The sequence below is a fragment of the Phocoena sinus genome, chromosome 14 (assembly GCF_008692025.1).
Source record: "Phocoena sinus isolate mPhoSin1 chromosome 14, mPhoSin1.pri, whole genome shotgun sequence".
NCBI lineage: Eukaryota > Metazoa > Chordata > Mammalia > Artiodactyla > Phocoenidae > Phocoena > Phocoena sinus.
Window position 1 is genome coordinate 61704123 of NC_045776.1, and position 15055 is coordinate 61719177.

The following is a 15055-nucleotide window of genomic DNA, read 5'->3' on the forward strand; positions in this document are numbered from 1 at the left end:
TAGTTGCGGCGAGCGGAGGCTACTCTTCATTGCGGTGTGCGGGCTTCTCATTGCAGTGGCTTTTCTTATTGCGGAGCATGGGCTGTAGGCACGCGGGCTCAGTAGTTGTGGCTCGCAGGTGCTGTAGCACAGGCTCAGTAGTTGTGGCACACGGATTCAGTAGTTGTGGCTCACGCACTCTAGAGCACAGGCTCAGTAGTTGTGGCACACGGGCTTAGTTATTGTGCGGCATGTGGCATCTTCCCGGGCCTGGGCTTGAACCTGTGTCCCCTGCATTGGCAGGCAGATTCTTAACCACTGCGCCACCAGGGAAGTCCCCTCTGCCCTCTGTTTTACTTACTTCTGTTTGATTGGAGTGAAGCTTTCCTATACCTGCCTGCATATGCACCTTTGGATTAAGTGATTGGCTCTCTGTGTATTACAGCCGCAATAAAGAGGTGGAGAAACTGGGAGGAAAGTTAGAGTTTGCCTCAGGGGCAGAGAGTTAGGACTTGGAGTCTGTGTAAGAGCCATTTTCATTTAATTCATCCTGGCCAGATTGAAGTCTGGCCCTGGGTTTGTCACATGATGAATTTGTTGCATTTAGCAGCTTTTTCCTGAAGTTCCATCTGCTGGTGAAATGGCTGTGGTGAGCGGGGACAGACCCAAGAGCTTTTGCAGTAGGTTGGGTGGAAAGTTGCCTTTAAGGAAGAACCTTTCCATCCATAGAAACAACAGAGGCAAATGGAAGATGATGATAGAACAGTGGCAGGGGCTAAAGTACAGCTTCAAAGCGTTTGTAGTTCTGAGCAGTAGCTATTTGGCAAATATACAGTAGTATCCTTTAAGTCTGTCTTGTTTTTTGAAAAGCTGAGGTTTTCTCTAGATGTGGTAGATTCACAGCTACTTACTTGGGAAAGAAGAAAACTCTGCCTCTTATCACTTGAGAGGCAGAGTAGCAATATATTTGACTTCGGTAGATGTACATTACTGGACCCAAAATGATGGTATTGTTCGCAGGACGCCTGGCTGGTCCCAGAAATGTTTCTTTTCACTGTATCCATTTTTTCTTTTTAAGAAATAACTGATTAAAGGATATTTTATAGATACACCTAAGATAACTAATATTTCATTATTATTCTGTTTCCTAATTTAAAAGTTCTATCTCTAAGAAAAAGAATCAGACAGAAGGTCGACATTTGTCAGGTGCCATCCTCAAGGAGTCAGCTTTTCAAAGTGATAGAGGAAGAACGGAAGAAGAGCATGTTAGAGCTGCAAAACCCTTTCAGAGCCAAGATCCTTCTGATGGGATTTCACCACTGGAGCAGGAGCGAGGTACTGAACTATTAAAAATCATTCCTTATTGTATATATTTTAATTTCCTTTTTAAAAAACTTTTTATAATTGAAGTATAGTTGATGTACAAAATTACAGAAGTTACAGGTGTGTAGTATGGTGATTCACAATTTTTAAAGGTTATACTCCATTTATTATAACATATTATAAATATTGGCTATATTCCCCATGTTGTACAATATATTTTTGTAGCTTATTTTATACCTAATAGTTTGTTCCTCTTAATCCCCTACTCCTGTAATGCCCCTCCCCTTCCTCTCTCCCCAGCGGTAACCACTAGTTTTTTTCTCTTTGTCTGTGAGTCTGTTTCTTTTTTGTTATATTCATTAGTTTGTTGTATTTTTTAGATTCCACATATAAGTGATATCATACAGTTTTAATCTCCTTTCTTATTTTTTTGTCTTTGGACCAGTGTTTATCTTAAACTATGATACTATAAACTGAAAATGCTTTGGTTTGGCACTTACCTATTAATACCATGTTTATAATACTTTTATAGGAAAGGATCTCTTAATCAATCTCTTAATTATCCATACTGATTAAGCTGAAATCTCCTTTCCTGTGGAAACCATGCTTCTGATGGTCACAGCACACTTCATGTTCAAGACAAGGAGGCTGTTTCTAATACACCTGTCATATTTCCCCTACCAATTACTTTGTATTCTTGTCAGCAGTCATTTTTGTTCCTAAGTTAAAATTTTTATGGGATGTTTGTATTTCTCTTGATGAAAAATGTATATGTATGAAAGTAGACTAGATTAACTCCTCACACAAGAAATGAAAGAAAGTAAGACAAATTGGGCTTATTCAAAATTGAAAACTTCTGTGCTTCAAAAGACACTTTTGAGACAGTGAAAAGACAACCCAAAGATGGGAGAATATGTTTGCAAATCATATGTATCATATGTATATGATCAGGGACCAGCAACCAGAATATGTACAGAAGTGTTATAGCTCAATAAAAAGACAACCCAGTACTGTAAATGGCAGAGGCTGTTCAGTAGACATTTCTATAAAGAAGTTGCACAGATGGCCAATAGACACATGAGAAGATGCTCAACAGCTGTAATCATCAGGGAAATTCAAAACCAGGAGAGATCAATTCACACCCGCTGGAATTACTAGAATCAAGGAGATGGGAAATAGCAAGTATTGGTTGGAAACTGTGACGCTCACCCATTGCTCGTCGGGATGTAAAATGGTGCTGCTGCTGTGGAAGATAGTTTGACAGTTCCTCAAAACATTAAACGTAGCATTACCCTATGACTCAGCAAGTCCAGTCCTAGGCATACACCTAAGAGAAATGAAAATGTGTGTCAACACTAAAACTTGTGTGCATGAATGTTCATAACAGCATTAGTCAGAGTAGCCAGAAAGTGGAGACAACTCAGATCGCCATCAGCTGATGTATGGATAAATAAAATGCAGTATGTCCATACAGTGGAGTGTTGTTTAGCCATGAAAAGGAGTGAAGTATTGATACCTGTTGTAATAGGATGACCCTTGAAAGCATGCTCAGTGAAAGAAGACAGACTCAGAAGGCCACATTTATCTGAAGGTGAATCCATTTATCCATTTATCCGAAGGTGAATCTGTAGGTACAGAACAGGCAAGTCCACTGAGACAAAGTAGATTAGTGGTGCTAGGGCCTGGGGGGCAGGGAGAATGGGGAGTAACCGTTTATGGGTACAGGATTTCTTTCTGGTATGATGAAAATATTGTGGAATTAGTGATAATGGTTGAACAGCTTTGTAAATATGCTAAAAACCACTGAATTGTATACTTTAAAAGGGTGATTTTATGGTATGTAAGTTTTATATCAGTTAAAAAAAAAACTTCCCCATATACCTCTCTCACAGTTTCAGTTAGTATAAGATTTGTCACACTTGCTTAATCTCTTCTGTTTTTCTATTACCTTTTTTCCTGATATTAAAAAATTCCAGACATCATTTTATTCCTACATATTTTAGCTTGCATCTCTAAAAATACGGGCATTTTCCTATATAACCATAGTGATGTTAATACTGTTAACCAACAATTCTGTTATTATCATATAGTACTCTGGCCCATATTCAGTTTACTAATTGTCTTGGTTGGTTTGCTTGGATTGGGGTCCAAGGAAGGTTCCATTGTATTTTGCTCCGTCTGTCGTGGTGTCTCTTAGGTCTATCTTTCTGGAGCTGTCCTGCTGTTTGGCATTGTCTGTTTGATCACTCATGGTGTCATTTTTCTTCTCTCTTCCTCACATCCTCTGTAAAGCAGAAGTTAGCTTTAAAGCCTTGTCAGATTCCTATTCAGGTGTTTTTGGCATATGTATAATTTTTTAAGCTTCCCCACCCTAACAGGTTTTTAATTTAACTGACCACTGATGGGCTCCTATACCATCATTTAAAAGTGCTCTATTCTATTTAAAGGGAAAAAATGTATAGTTCATTAATTTGCTATTTTTGAGTGTTATTGGGTATTTAGTTGCTAAAATATTAATAATTTGGTCTTAGTTTTTGTTTTTGTTTACTTTAACAGACTCGCCTATTGATTTTTGTGCACGATCCTGGATGAATAAGGAGAACAAGGTAATCTTTTATATGTTATCAATTTCTAGTATTAGGAGAGTGAAAGTACCTACTTCACAAATATGAATGCTAACTAGTATTAATATTACCTAGAAGTCTTCTACTTGTAAATAGCAGAAATCCACCTTACTGCTATGAGTAACCGGGAAGCTGACAGTAGGGCTGGTCTGGGGCTTCCTGTGTCTCCAGGGCTGTCTGCACCTCTGCTCTGCTTCACCCCACGCCGACTCCTCTGGAATGTTGGTTCTGTGGAGTGAGGGTTTCTCTTTGTTTCGTATGTTGCCTCCTGAGTGTCCAGCACATAGCTGGCACTTGATAATCTGTTGAATGATAGGGAAGCTGAATTCATTTGTAGGCAACCCAAGTGTTGTGATCAAAAAAACAAGAACATGAAAAAAAAAAAAAAGCACAATTCTAATGAGCTCACTTGGGTCCATCCTCCCTTCTGTAAATCACTGTGCCAACGGATGGGTTGGGATAAAACTCTGATTTATGAGGCTGGACCCTACGTCCACTTCTGTGTGTGTGTGCATGTGTGTGCGTGTGCATCAGTGCATATATGTGCATAGATAGAGGGATGTGACTGAAACCACCCACACCCCACCCCCCGGACTACATGAAGTGAAAAGAGAAGGGCTCCTCAGAGGACAGGCACTGAGCAGATAAGCAGTTTGTGTTCAACATAAACCATCTCATATTTATGAGAGTTGTTTATAAAGTATGAACCAAGTATTGATACTTTTAAAACTTAAAAAAAGGAAATGCAATTTTTATTTTATTTTACTTTTGTAAGAATTTTTAACATTATTTTGTAAAATGATTAAAAGAGGTCCAAAGTAAGAGTTGTTTCCGTGTGCCAGGGGTTGGCACACTCTAGCTCATTGCCCACATCCAACCTGCTGCCTGTTTTTGTGAAGTTTTATCGGAAAGTAGCCGTGTCCATTTGTTTGTTTATGGCTGCTTTTGTGCCACAACAGCTGAGTTGAGAAGTTGTGACAGAGACTGCATGGCTAGCAGACCCTGAAATGTTTATTGTCTGGCCCTTTGCAGAGAACGTTTGTTGACCCCTGCTCTGTACACTTGCTCCCTCTATGTAACCACTAGTAACTTACATATGTGAGTGATGCTTTTTAGAGGAACTTCAGGTGTAGTCAACTTGAAATTCAGTCAGAAGGCTTGATTTCTTGAACACTGAGAAAAATGGTTTCTAAGAGAGAGATCATAACTTTTCCTGTGATAGGTAATTTTATTTCCCTAGGATGGTTGAAGAATTAACTTCCTAAAAGTATTAGAAATCATTGATAACAAAGAGAAGGACCATAAAACTAGAAAGCAGGAAGACAAGTATAGACACATGAGATACTTGATACAAAAGGTGAAGAAGTAAGAGCAGGGGGAAAATAAATACACTAGATAACCTAGACCAGTGGGGCCACCACTGCATTGGCCTTGGGTTTAGCGTGAGCTGTCCTGGCAGCCATGGCAGCGATTGTCCAAACTGAGTGCATAACTCAGCACTGTGCTCTACAAGTGTGTAAATGGGTTGAGAGCCCGTGTTTTTTCCCAAAATGTTAGCGCGCATTTTGCAGTCTAATTGTTGAGATGGTATTATTTGATATATATTTAATATGATGGTGAAATAAGATTGACACTTGAGGAACTTCACATTTTATTCTGGGCCTTGAAGTGTCCTAGCAAACTGCCATGTGTCTTGTGGCCCCTAGTTGGAGCAGGGACGTCCACTGTCCAGGGTGGGCTGCAGAGTCCAGCTTTGCTGTTACCTGCACCTCCTGTCCAGGCCTTGAGCTGCCCCAGTTCATTTGTGTGTTAGTACACGAACTATATTACCAGGTCCTTTGAGCGTGTGCAAACAGTGTGAAACCTTGAACTTTAAGGATGTCTCATTGGGTGGGTCAGGGGAGGGGGGTGGCATGGGGGCAGAAAGAAAGTTATTAATACGTGTAAAACAGCTAGCCCTTCATTGCCTGAACTGTGAACCACAGACCTTGAGCACATTGATGGGCCTTTCTGCAGCCTGTGCTGTGGTCTTCACAGTAGTGAGTGTGCTGCTCTCATTGCAGTTTTATTTCTTATAGGTTGTTGTTCCTGATGCTGGAAAACATTTTGAAGAGAGGAATCCAAACAATGACTTAAGCCATACTAGTTTCCTAGAAAATGAGAAACTGATGTCACTTGCCAGCTTGGAAGATTCTTCTGGTAGCATCACAAAGCTCAACTGGTGTTTTCCTTGTCCTGACCTTGCCACTCCATGTATCTCTGCTGCTTTGTTGCTGTAGTTATTATTGCACCTTTTTGTTTCTCTGCCTTCTCCTTTACCTCTTACTTACGAGCACTCAAGTGGCCACTTGTGTTAAGTGATGGGATTTTAGACTTATTTCTCTATAGCAATCCTGATAGGATTATGCTTATCCCTCAGTTGAGTATCATTAAGGTATAAAGTATAAAGCACTGTGTTAAGAAATTAGGGGACAATGAACTATTTAGCCCCTGCTCTCTGAAAGGACTGCACATGGCAAGAGAGATGCATAGTTGACCTCCGATTGTGAGAAGTGTATCTCAACGGTACAAGTTGTGTGGGAGTCATAGGAGGGTGACAAGTTAATTCTGACTGAGGAAGGTATCTGTGAGGCTTTATTGAAGGAGGATGCAGTTCTTCCTCCTTGAAAAGGAGGCCCGTGATAGGCCCTAATGTAGATACCAGAAGAGAAGTACGTTCAAAAAGCAGGAACAGCTTCAGCAAAGACACTAAGGTGGGGGCATATAGACCATGTTTGGAGAATAGCCAGTGCTTTTGTGTGGCAGGTTTATAGCACCTGTAGGACTATGAATTGGGGAATAAACCCAGAAAATAGGCAGAGACTAAATTATCCATGGCTTTGAAGGCCAGGCTGGTGAGCCAAGTGGGATAGATAGAAGCTATAAAATCAGGGCAGGTTTTGCTGCTAGCTTTTAGGTATTTTTAGATTATGGAATTGTTGATGAGGAATTGTTGACCTGAATTTATGCAGATCCTTGTTTTAGTAGGCTAGATTCTCAGAGATGATTGGAAAATTATCCTCTTGAAAAGGCTTACAGTACCATTATAAGTGATTGAGTGTTCTAGTTTTGTCCTCCCTTGCCCGGCTGGGTGTTAGAACAATGAAAAGCACTGCCATTATTGTTTTATTTGTCTATTTGCAACTTTTTGGTTTTAGTGGAGGTGGAAAAAATTTTTATCATATCTGAGTATTCAGCTTTGTTATATCTTTTTTTTGTTTCTTCATTTTCAAGATCAGATACTGTTTGAGGTTTCATTTTACAATTAATCATTAATTCACCTGGAATTTGGTTTTGCTTCTATGGCAGGCTTATCTTTTCTTTTTTGACAGTTACTCACTTGTCACAGTACTTTCTGAATAATCTGCCCTTTTCCATTGCCACACTTACTATATTCTAACTTTTGATGTATGCCAGGACTTGCTTCTGTGCTGTCTTCTCAATGAGGGTTAAATATTAGTTTATATTAGAATGCTTATGATGACTTATAGACTGAAATTACAATGGTTTTTTTCATGTCAAATGTTAAGGCAAAATCATGTAGACTATTGACCCATGTGTTTTATCAACCTTTTTGATTATATATTATTTACAGTTCAGTCACTACTTTAAAGCCTGTCCTATTTTCTCCTCCATTTTACCAATTAGATGATGATATCGATGATGAAGAGTTTTATGATGATCATTTGGAGGCTTATTTTGAGCAACTGGCAATTCCAGGAATGATGTATGAAGGCCTAGAAGGACAGGAATCTCCAGAAAATTATTTTAAGTTACCTGCAAGTGATCCTAGTCAGGTATATTCCAAACTTTATGGTTTTTCAGAAATTTGACATTAGAAAATCATTATTGGATTCAGTGGATATTAATAAAACTTAAGCTTTTGGTTTTCTTTGGATTCTGTTTTCCCCAGATACAAACTGATGAGAAATACCTTTCCTGTCCTTTCCTGCTACTGCTTACCTTTCCCTCACCTATAGAAAAATTAAAAGAATGGTGCACTGAACATCTGTATACCCTTGTCCAGATCAGCCAGTTGTGAACATTTTTTTGCCATCTTTGTGTTTTCTTTGTCCCTCCATAAGTACTTTTTTACTGAGTCATTTAAAAGTAAGTTGCAGGGCTTCCCTAGTGGCACAGTGGTTGGGAGTCCTCCTGCCAATGCAGGGTACATGGGTTCGAGCCCTGGTCCGGGAAGATCCCACATGCCGCGGAGCAACTGGGCCTGTGTGCCACAGCTGCTGAGCCTGTGCCCTAGAGCCTGTGTGCCACAATGGCTGAAGCCCGCGTGCCTGGAGCATGTGCTCCACAACGGAAGAGGGCACCGCGGTGAGAAGCCTGTGCGCCGCGGCGGGAAGTGGCCCTCGCTTGCCTCGGCTGGGGAAAGCCCACGCACAGCAACAAGGACCCAACACAGCCAAAACTAAATAAATAAAATAAATTTATTTTTTAAAAAAAGTAAGTTGCAGATATTATGACATTTCACCCTAATACATCAGCATTTACCTCCTGTGAATAAGGACTTTTTCCTACATAATCACAATTCTCTTATCTAACTTTGATATTGTGACTTAAATTAATATACAGTTCATATTCAAATTTATCTACTTGTCTCCAAATGTCCTTTACTTTTGTTGTTTTTGATCCAGGCTTTAATCAGGGATTACACTTGTATTTGGTTGCCATGACTTGGAGTTCTTTCATGTCATTAAACTTTTTGTAAAATCTAGGCCTGTTGTTTTGTAAAATGACCCATATGGTAGATATAGCTGACTGCTTTCCTCCTCCTGATTAGATTGAACATTTTCCCCTTGAACAGATTGACTCTAAACATAAGCATTGTTGTATACTCTGTGTCCCATTGGGAGGCCTGCAGCCCACTTGTCTCCTGTTGGTGATGCTGTTTGACCATCTTGATGAATATGGTGTTGGCCAGATGCCTCCTTGACCCCCTTTGTTATCAGGAAGTAGTCTGTGGGATTTCAGGTACTTTCATTGCCTCCTCCTGAAACCCCACCTCCTAAGAGACCTTTGGATTGCTTTTATTTTTCCCCTTCTCCTCACATTTCCTAACTCTCAAGTTTTGCTGAGTTACACTGTCCAAGTGTAGACAGAGACCTATTTTTATTTTTTTTAATTTATTTATTTGGGTGTGCCGGGTCTTTGTTGTTGCTGCGTGTGGGATCTTCCTTGCAGCATGTGGGATCTCTAGTTGTGGCACTTGGGATCTTTAGTTGCAGCATGCGAACTCTTAGTTGCAGCATGTGGAATGTAGTTCTCTGACCAGGGATCGAACCTGGGCCCCCTGCATTGGGAGCACGGAGTTCTAGCCACTGGACCACCAGGGAAGTCCCAACAGAGATCTATTTTGTGTTGAGGTTTCAAAACTATCAGAGCAGCTGTATTCCCCCGACTCACCCCTCTCCGCTTTTTTTTGGACAAACCCTTGTGACTTTCAATAGCAGCGAGGGAGCTGCTCTGCTCCGTAGGAAACCCTTACCTGGAATTGGTCACCAGCCAGTGGCTTCACTTCAGGTTTCCTCTGCCTCCACCTGGGAGGGTTGTCGCATGGCCATGGTCAGTCACAGTCCCACAGGTGGTAGCTTCGCCCTGTTGTCCTGCAGAGCACATGGATTGTCTGACTGCATTCTTTATTCAGTGTTTTCAGGCGCTTTGCAGAGGAGAGAGCTGGTTTCCTATGTTCTGGTTCTTTTTAGTCTTTGTTAGTATCCTATGTGAAAATAGTTGTCTAATTTAAATGTCAGTTCTTTGTCTCCTTTGTCTTTTTTTCTATTGGGATATTCATATTTTAACTCTTGTTTTTATAAGCTTTCTGTGTTAAGGAGATATTTTGATCTTTATGCACTTTATTTTTTTATTTTGTTTTTTGGCTCGGACAGGAGACATACATCTCCTCTGGAGGCTGGGAGTCCGGATCTAGGTGTGGGCAGGGCTGGTTTCTCCTGAGGCTTTTCTCCTCGGCCTGGAGACGGCAGCTTCTCCCTGCGTCCTCAAAGGGTCTCCCTTTCCTGGTCCTCATGTATTTCAGGCTTTAGTGTTTTTGTTAGTTTCCTAGGCCTGCCAGAACAAATTACCAGAATTTTGCTAGCTTAAAACAACAGAAATTAATTTTCTTACAGTTCTTGAGGCCAGAGTCTGAAAACAAGGTGTTGAAAGGGCTAAGCTCCCACCAGAGGCTCCTTCCTGCCTCTTGCAGCCTCTGGGGCTCTGGTGTTCCTTAGTTCAGGGCAGCGTCACTCCAGTATCCGCCTCTATTTTCATGTGGCCTGTCCCTCTCTCTCTCTGTGTCCCTCTGAGGTCTTCCTCATGGGGTTTAAGGCCTGCCCCAAATCCAAGATGATCTCAAGATCTTTAACTTAATTGCATCTGCAAAGACCCTGTTTCTGAATAAGGTCACAATTTGCAGGTATCACCTGGGGGTAAGACTTGGACACATCTTTTTTGGGAGATTCAATTTAACCCACAGAAGTTTTATACTACGAAGATATTATTCACTGAAGAATATAAAACTATCCATCTGTATTTCTTCCTAGTACTTTTACATGTAAATCTTTAAGTCATCTGGAGTTTATTTTGAGATAAGGTAGAGATTGTTTATTTTTTGTATAACGTTGTTGCAAAATCACCCGGTTAATAAATGGTGGCAATGGAATTTAAATGTATGATCTTATTTCAAAGTCTGTGTCTTGTCTTTTATATAGAACTACCTCCTTTTAGTATCCTAACTTTGAAAAACCTTGCCTATGAGGCTGTTTTTGTTGTTATACATCTTATAGCAGAAAAGACTGCTGTTTTAAGGCTTCACTGGCACTTGAGATAGTGGTGGCTGAGTGTCTGAGAAGAGGGTTGTGGGCATGCAAGTCCCTTTCAGCAGTTGTTATTTTAGGAAAGAGTGAGCAGTGCCCTTTGGGAAGGTATGTTGGAGAGCGTGGTTTTGAGGCACTGGCTTAATCTGCCGTGTTTGAGGCAGTTGTTCTTGAATTCCTCAGGGTCGTTTGTAGTATTTGCTGTTTTACTCCTATTAAAAGTTATTAAGGGACTTACCTGGTGGTCCAGTGGTTACGACTTCATGGTCCCAATGCAGGGGGCCCGGGTGCGATCCCCAGTCAGGGAACTAAGATCCCACATACCACAGCTAAGCCCGCATGCTGCAACTAGAGAAACCTATGTGCCACAACGAAGAGCCTGCGCAGCCAAAAATGAATGCATGAATAAATAAAATAAAAATAACTTAAAGTTATTAATATTTGTGTTTTCAGAGTCTGTTAATAATATTAATTTTATGAGTCCGGTCACACTGATGGGCTTCCCATCCTTTTAGAGACTTTCAGTGATAATTACAAAAGTTAAACTGACATTTCTAACATCCTGTGCCGTAGTGAGCATATTGGCCCCACTTTTGGTATCTGAATCTGTTGGTGTGTGTTTGCCATGACCACATTTTGAATTTTGGTTTTGGTAAGTTCCTTACGATTGGTCCACATATAGTCTGGAAGAATATTGTGTAGTCTGTTCCTTTCTAGAATAAATATATTATGTCAACTGTATAACTTTTTTGGTTGTTTTGGAAGGAGTTATGAAAAACAAAACTTATTTCTGGTCTGTTATTTAATTTTTAAAGGAAAGCGGAAGAGAAGAAGTTCTGGCGAAGACTCTCAGGGCTGCTAATGCGAAACTTAACCCTGTTTGCTTTCACGACACAAATGCCAGTAAAGGTGATTTTGGCTTGATAGACCCTTTAAAGCTGGATGCAGGATCTCCTCATCAAAATAAGCATTTGGCGTCAGACTCAGAAACAGTTTTGCCTGTGGATAGATTTTTAGACACTGAGATGCCTCAAGTGTCCATTCAAAAAAATGTGGATGTAGCATCTTTGAAGTCTGTTAGTGACAATGCATTTAATTCCGCTGATGCTCTGTGGTCACCCACTAGTGAAAGGCAAACGTGTGAATGTTATGAATCCGTTGGAAAGAGCAAGGACCGTAAGTGGGCCTTTTTTTTTTTTCCAAAATAAAAGTAAGAAATATGTAAAAATGCTTATACACATTTTGAATAGGATATATTTCCAAGTGAAACTTCCCTAATCTTTCATATTAAAATATTTAAGTGTTCTGTGGATTAAAAAATGGTGTCTTTATTCACAGATCTGGTGGAAATGTGCCTTTCTAACTATTAGTCATCTTTTCCTTCCTCCCTCTCCTCCGTGATGGACTTTTACTGTGATTAAGGCTGGATTTTTCACCATCAGGGAGATATTTTTCTTTTGGGGAAATGGATTTTCCTTTAACTAGTTTTGGGCAGATTTCAGTACTGTTGATAACTAAGATAAGTCAACTAAATAAAATTATTTAAGAATATTGTATCATTTTATTTGTTGCATGTGTCATTGGATGTCTCTGGAATTTTATTTTCTAGAAACGGATCTATCACAGAGTGTGGTCTATCAGAATGAGGAGGGCAGATGGGTCACTGATCTTGCCTATTACACAGCTTTTGATAAAGAACAAGATGTAAATGTGTCTCTAAGTGATGAGATGAATGAAGACTTCAGATCTGGCTGTAAGTGTATTGATAGCCTCTGCTCTGAACCATTTTCATTTTCTGATGGTGTTCTGAGATTACCATGTACATCTTGGTCGGCCACATCAAATCCCTTCTGGATATGTACTTAGCACTTCACTTGTTTCTCTAGGAACAGAGGCTTGAGTCAGTCATTGCTAATCACTGTGGACTGAGCCGAGCCTTTCCCTAAGTAAGGACAGTGAGTCACTTTAGAGCATGTGTGTTGCAGTTAGTAGCACCTTAGGCTTTACTTTCTCACTTTATAAATTGTCTTGAACAAAAGAACTATTCTGATAAATGAGCAGTTACAAAAGCCAATCCATTTTAGAGTAAAAGCTCAGTAATGAAGAAATGGAAGAAAAGTGTCGAGAAAGATAAATGAAATCTCAGAGGATGAGAGCATTAGGAATCTCAGTTAGATTTGTTAATTAGCAGAATCTCTGACCGTGAAAGGAAAACGCTGCAGAAGGCACAGCATTGTGAGCCTTGGCCTGTGGACATTTGCTGTGCCACTGAGGCTTCTAGGGCCTGAGCGCCTCTAAACCTGGAATGAGGAAAGACAACGAGGAGCCTGTCAAGCCCAGTCGTACTTTTTTTTTTTTTTTTGCGGTACGTGGGCCTCTCACTGTTGTGGCCTCTCCCGTTGCGGAGCACAGGCTCCGGACGCGCAGGCTCAGCGGCCGTGGCTCACGGGCCCAGCTGCTCCATGGCATGTGGGATCTTCCCGGACCGGAGCACGAACCTGTGTCCCTTCCATCGACAGGCGGACTCTCAACCACTGCACCACCAGGGAAGCCCCCCTCAGTCGTATTTTTAATAGGCTCAGAAGGTGCCAGAGGAAGAAGTTACTCTAACAGCTGCTTGTACTAAGCTGTTCCTAATGTCCATTGATGTGGAAGTACAGAGATCAGTCGATAAGGCATGTTTCCAGCCCTTAGGAAACTGTCCATCAGCTAAGAGGGATAAGATGAGAATACAGAACAACAGCATCGTTTGGAGTTGAGGGGAGGAAAAACTTTTGCGTGAGTGGGTAGCAGAGGATTTTATATAGGAAGTGGCTTTTGAGGTAGAGTTTCAACAGGTAAATATTTTGGGCATGAGAAGTCCCAAGTGGATAGAAAACCCAAAGAAAGAGGATGAGATGAGGAAGCATGGGCGTGTCTTGAGAATGGTAAATAACCCAGCGTGGCTGGCATTTACGGCAAGACATGGGAAGGGGAGAGTAATGCGACATGGTGAGATGAAGCCAGAGTGGTAAGACTGGGCCAGGGATCGGGTGGGGCTGGACTCCGTGCTGAGCCGTGCCTGGTGGGCACTTGGGAGCCTCTGAAGATGCTTGTCCAGCTTGCTTTGTGAGTCTCCCTCTGGCCTCGATGGTCAGTTAAATGGTAGGTTCCTTAGGGTGTTGTAGAAATCGAGGTGTCACAGTGAGAATGAGAAGAAAATAGCTCATGAGGGACGTGGAGATAAAATCGCTAGGATTTGGTGACTGGATTTCAGCGGATAGTAGAGAGGTAAGTAAAGATGGGGGTTTGGGGTCTAAGTTATTTTGAGAAAATGGCAGTACCATTAACTGAGATGGGAAAAATCAGAAGACATGGTAGAATTTTGGATGATTGTGGTTTGAGGTGGGGATATTCAGTAGTTCGAAATACGAGTCAGAAATTGGAGGTTAAGTTATAGTTGTCAGTGATATCTTGATTTACAAAGGACGGTAGGCACAGGCTGGACACTGGTTAGGGACCCTGTCACTTGAAAAGTCATCAGTTGTGGAATTTTCATGTGTTGCTGGTGAGAGTGTGAATTGATAAAACCATTTGGAACTTGTTTGGCAGTATCTTATGAAGGTGAACTTTATGAACTTCATAGTTTATGACCCAATAATTCTACACCCAAGTATATACCCAGTGTTCAGGGTGTATATATTCACCAAAAGACATACACTAAAATGTTTGTAGCAGCACTATGTGTATTAGTCCCAAACTAGAAACTCCCAAATTCCCATTGACCTTGGAATGGATTGTGTTTATACCTACTTTGGAATGCTGTGTAGCAATGGGAATGAAGGATGTGTAGCTACTTGCGGCAGCGTGATGAATTTCACAAACATGTTGAATGAGATAAGGCTAACTAGCAATACATGCCGTGTATGTAGCCAGCTCTGTGGAGTAAGAAGCAAGGATAGTGGCTACCCTTGGGTTGGCACGCCGTGACAGGAGGCAAGCTCAGGGGGCCTTTTGGGTGCTGGCATGTTTTCTTTCTTGATCTGGGGTGTTGATCTGGCGACACAGATGTGTTCAGATTGTGAGAATTCATTGAGTTGCACACTTACATACACTATTTAATGTATATTATACTTTGGTAAAAAGTTTTTAAAAGTTAGTGATGAAGCTGAGAAAAAAATTTGCAATTCATATTACAGAGTGAGGGCCCATTTCCCAAATATGTAAATTGTGCTAATAAACAATAAGAAAAAGACCAATACTCAGTGTAGAACTGGGCAAAGG

At 40.9% G+C, this 15055-nt stretch overlaps 1 protein-coding gene across 6 annotated transcripts in view; it reads left to right on the forward strand.

Annotated features, from left to right (window-relative positions):
* CEP192 (centrosomal protein 192) overlaps positions 1-15055 on the forward strand; it is a 94502-nt gene that overhangs the window by 14304 nt on the left and 65143 nt on the right. For 5 of the 6 annotated variants that reach the window (XM_032654090.1, XM_032654091.1, XM_032654092.1 and 2 more), the window contains exons 5-10: positions 1139-1314; positions 3859-3908; positions 6005-6125; positions 7614-7762; positions 11608-11968; positions 12402-12545. In XM_032654090.1, coding sequence (XP_032509981.1) covers positions 1139-1314; positions 3859-3908; positions 6005-6125; positions 7614-7762; positions 11608-11968; positions 12402-12545 — 1001 coding nt within the window. The remainder of the gene's footprint in view (positions 1-1138; positions 1315-3858; positions 3909-6004; positions 6126-7613; positions 7763-11607; positions 11969-12401; positions 12546-15055) is intronic. The other variant, XM_032654096.1, reaches the window with a different exon arrangement.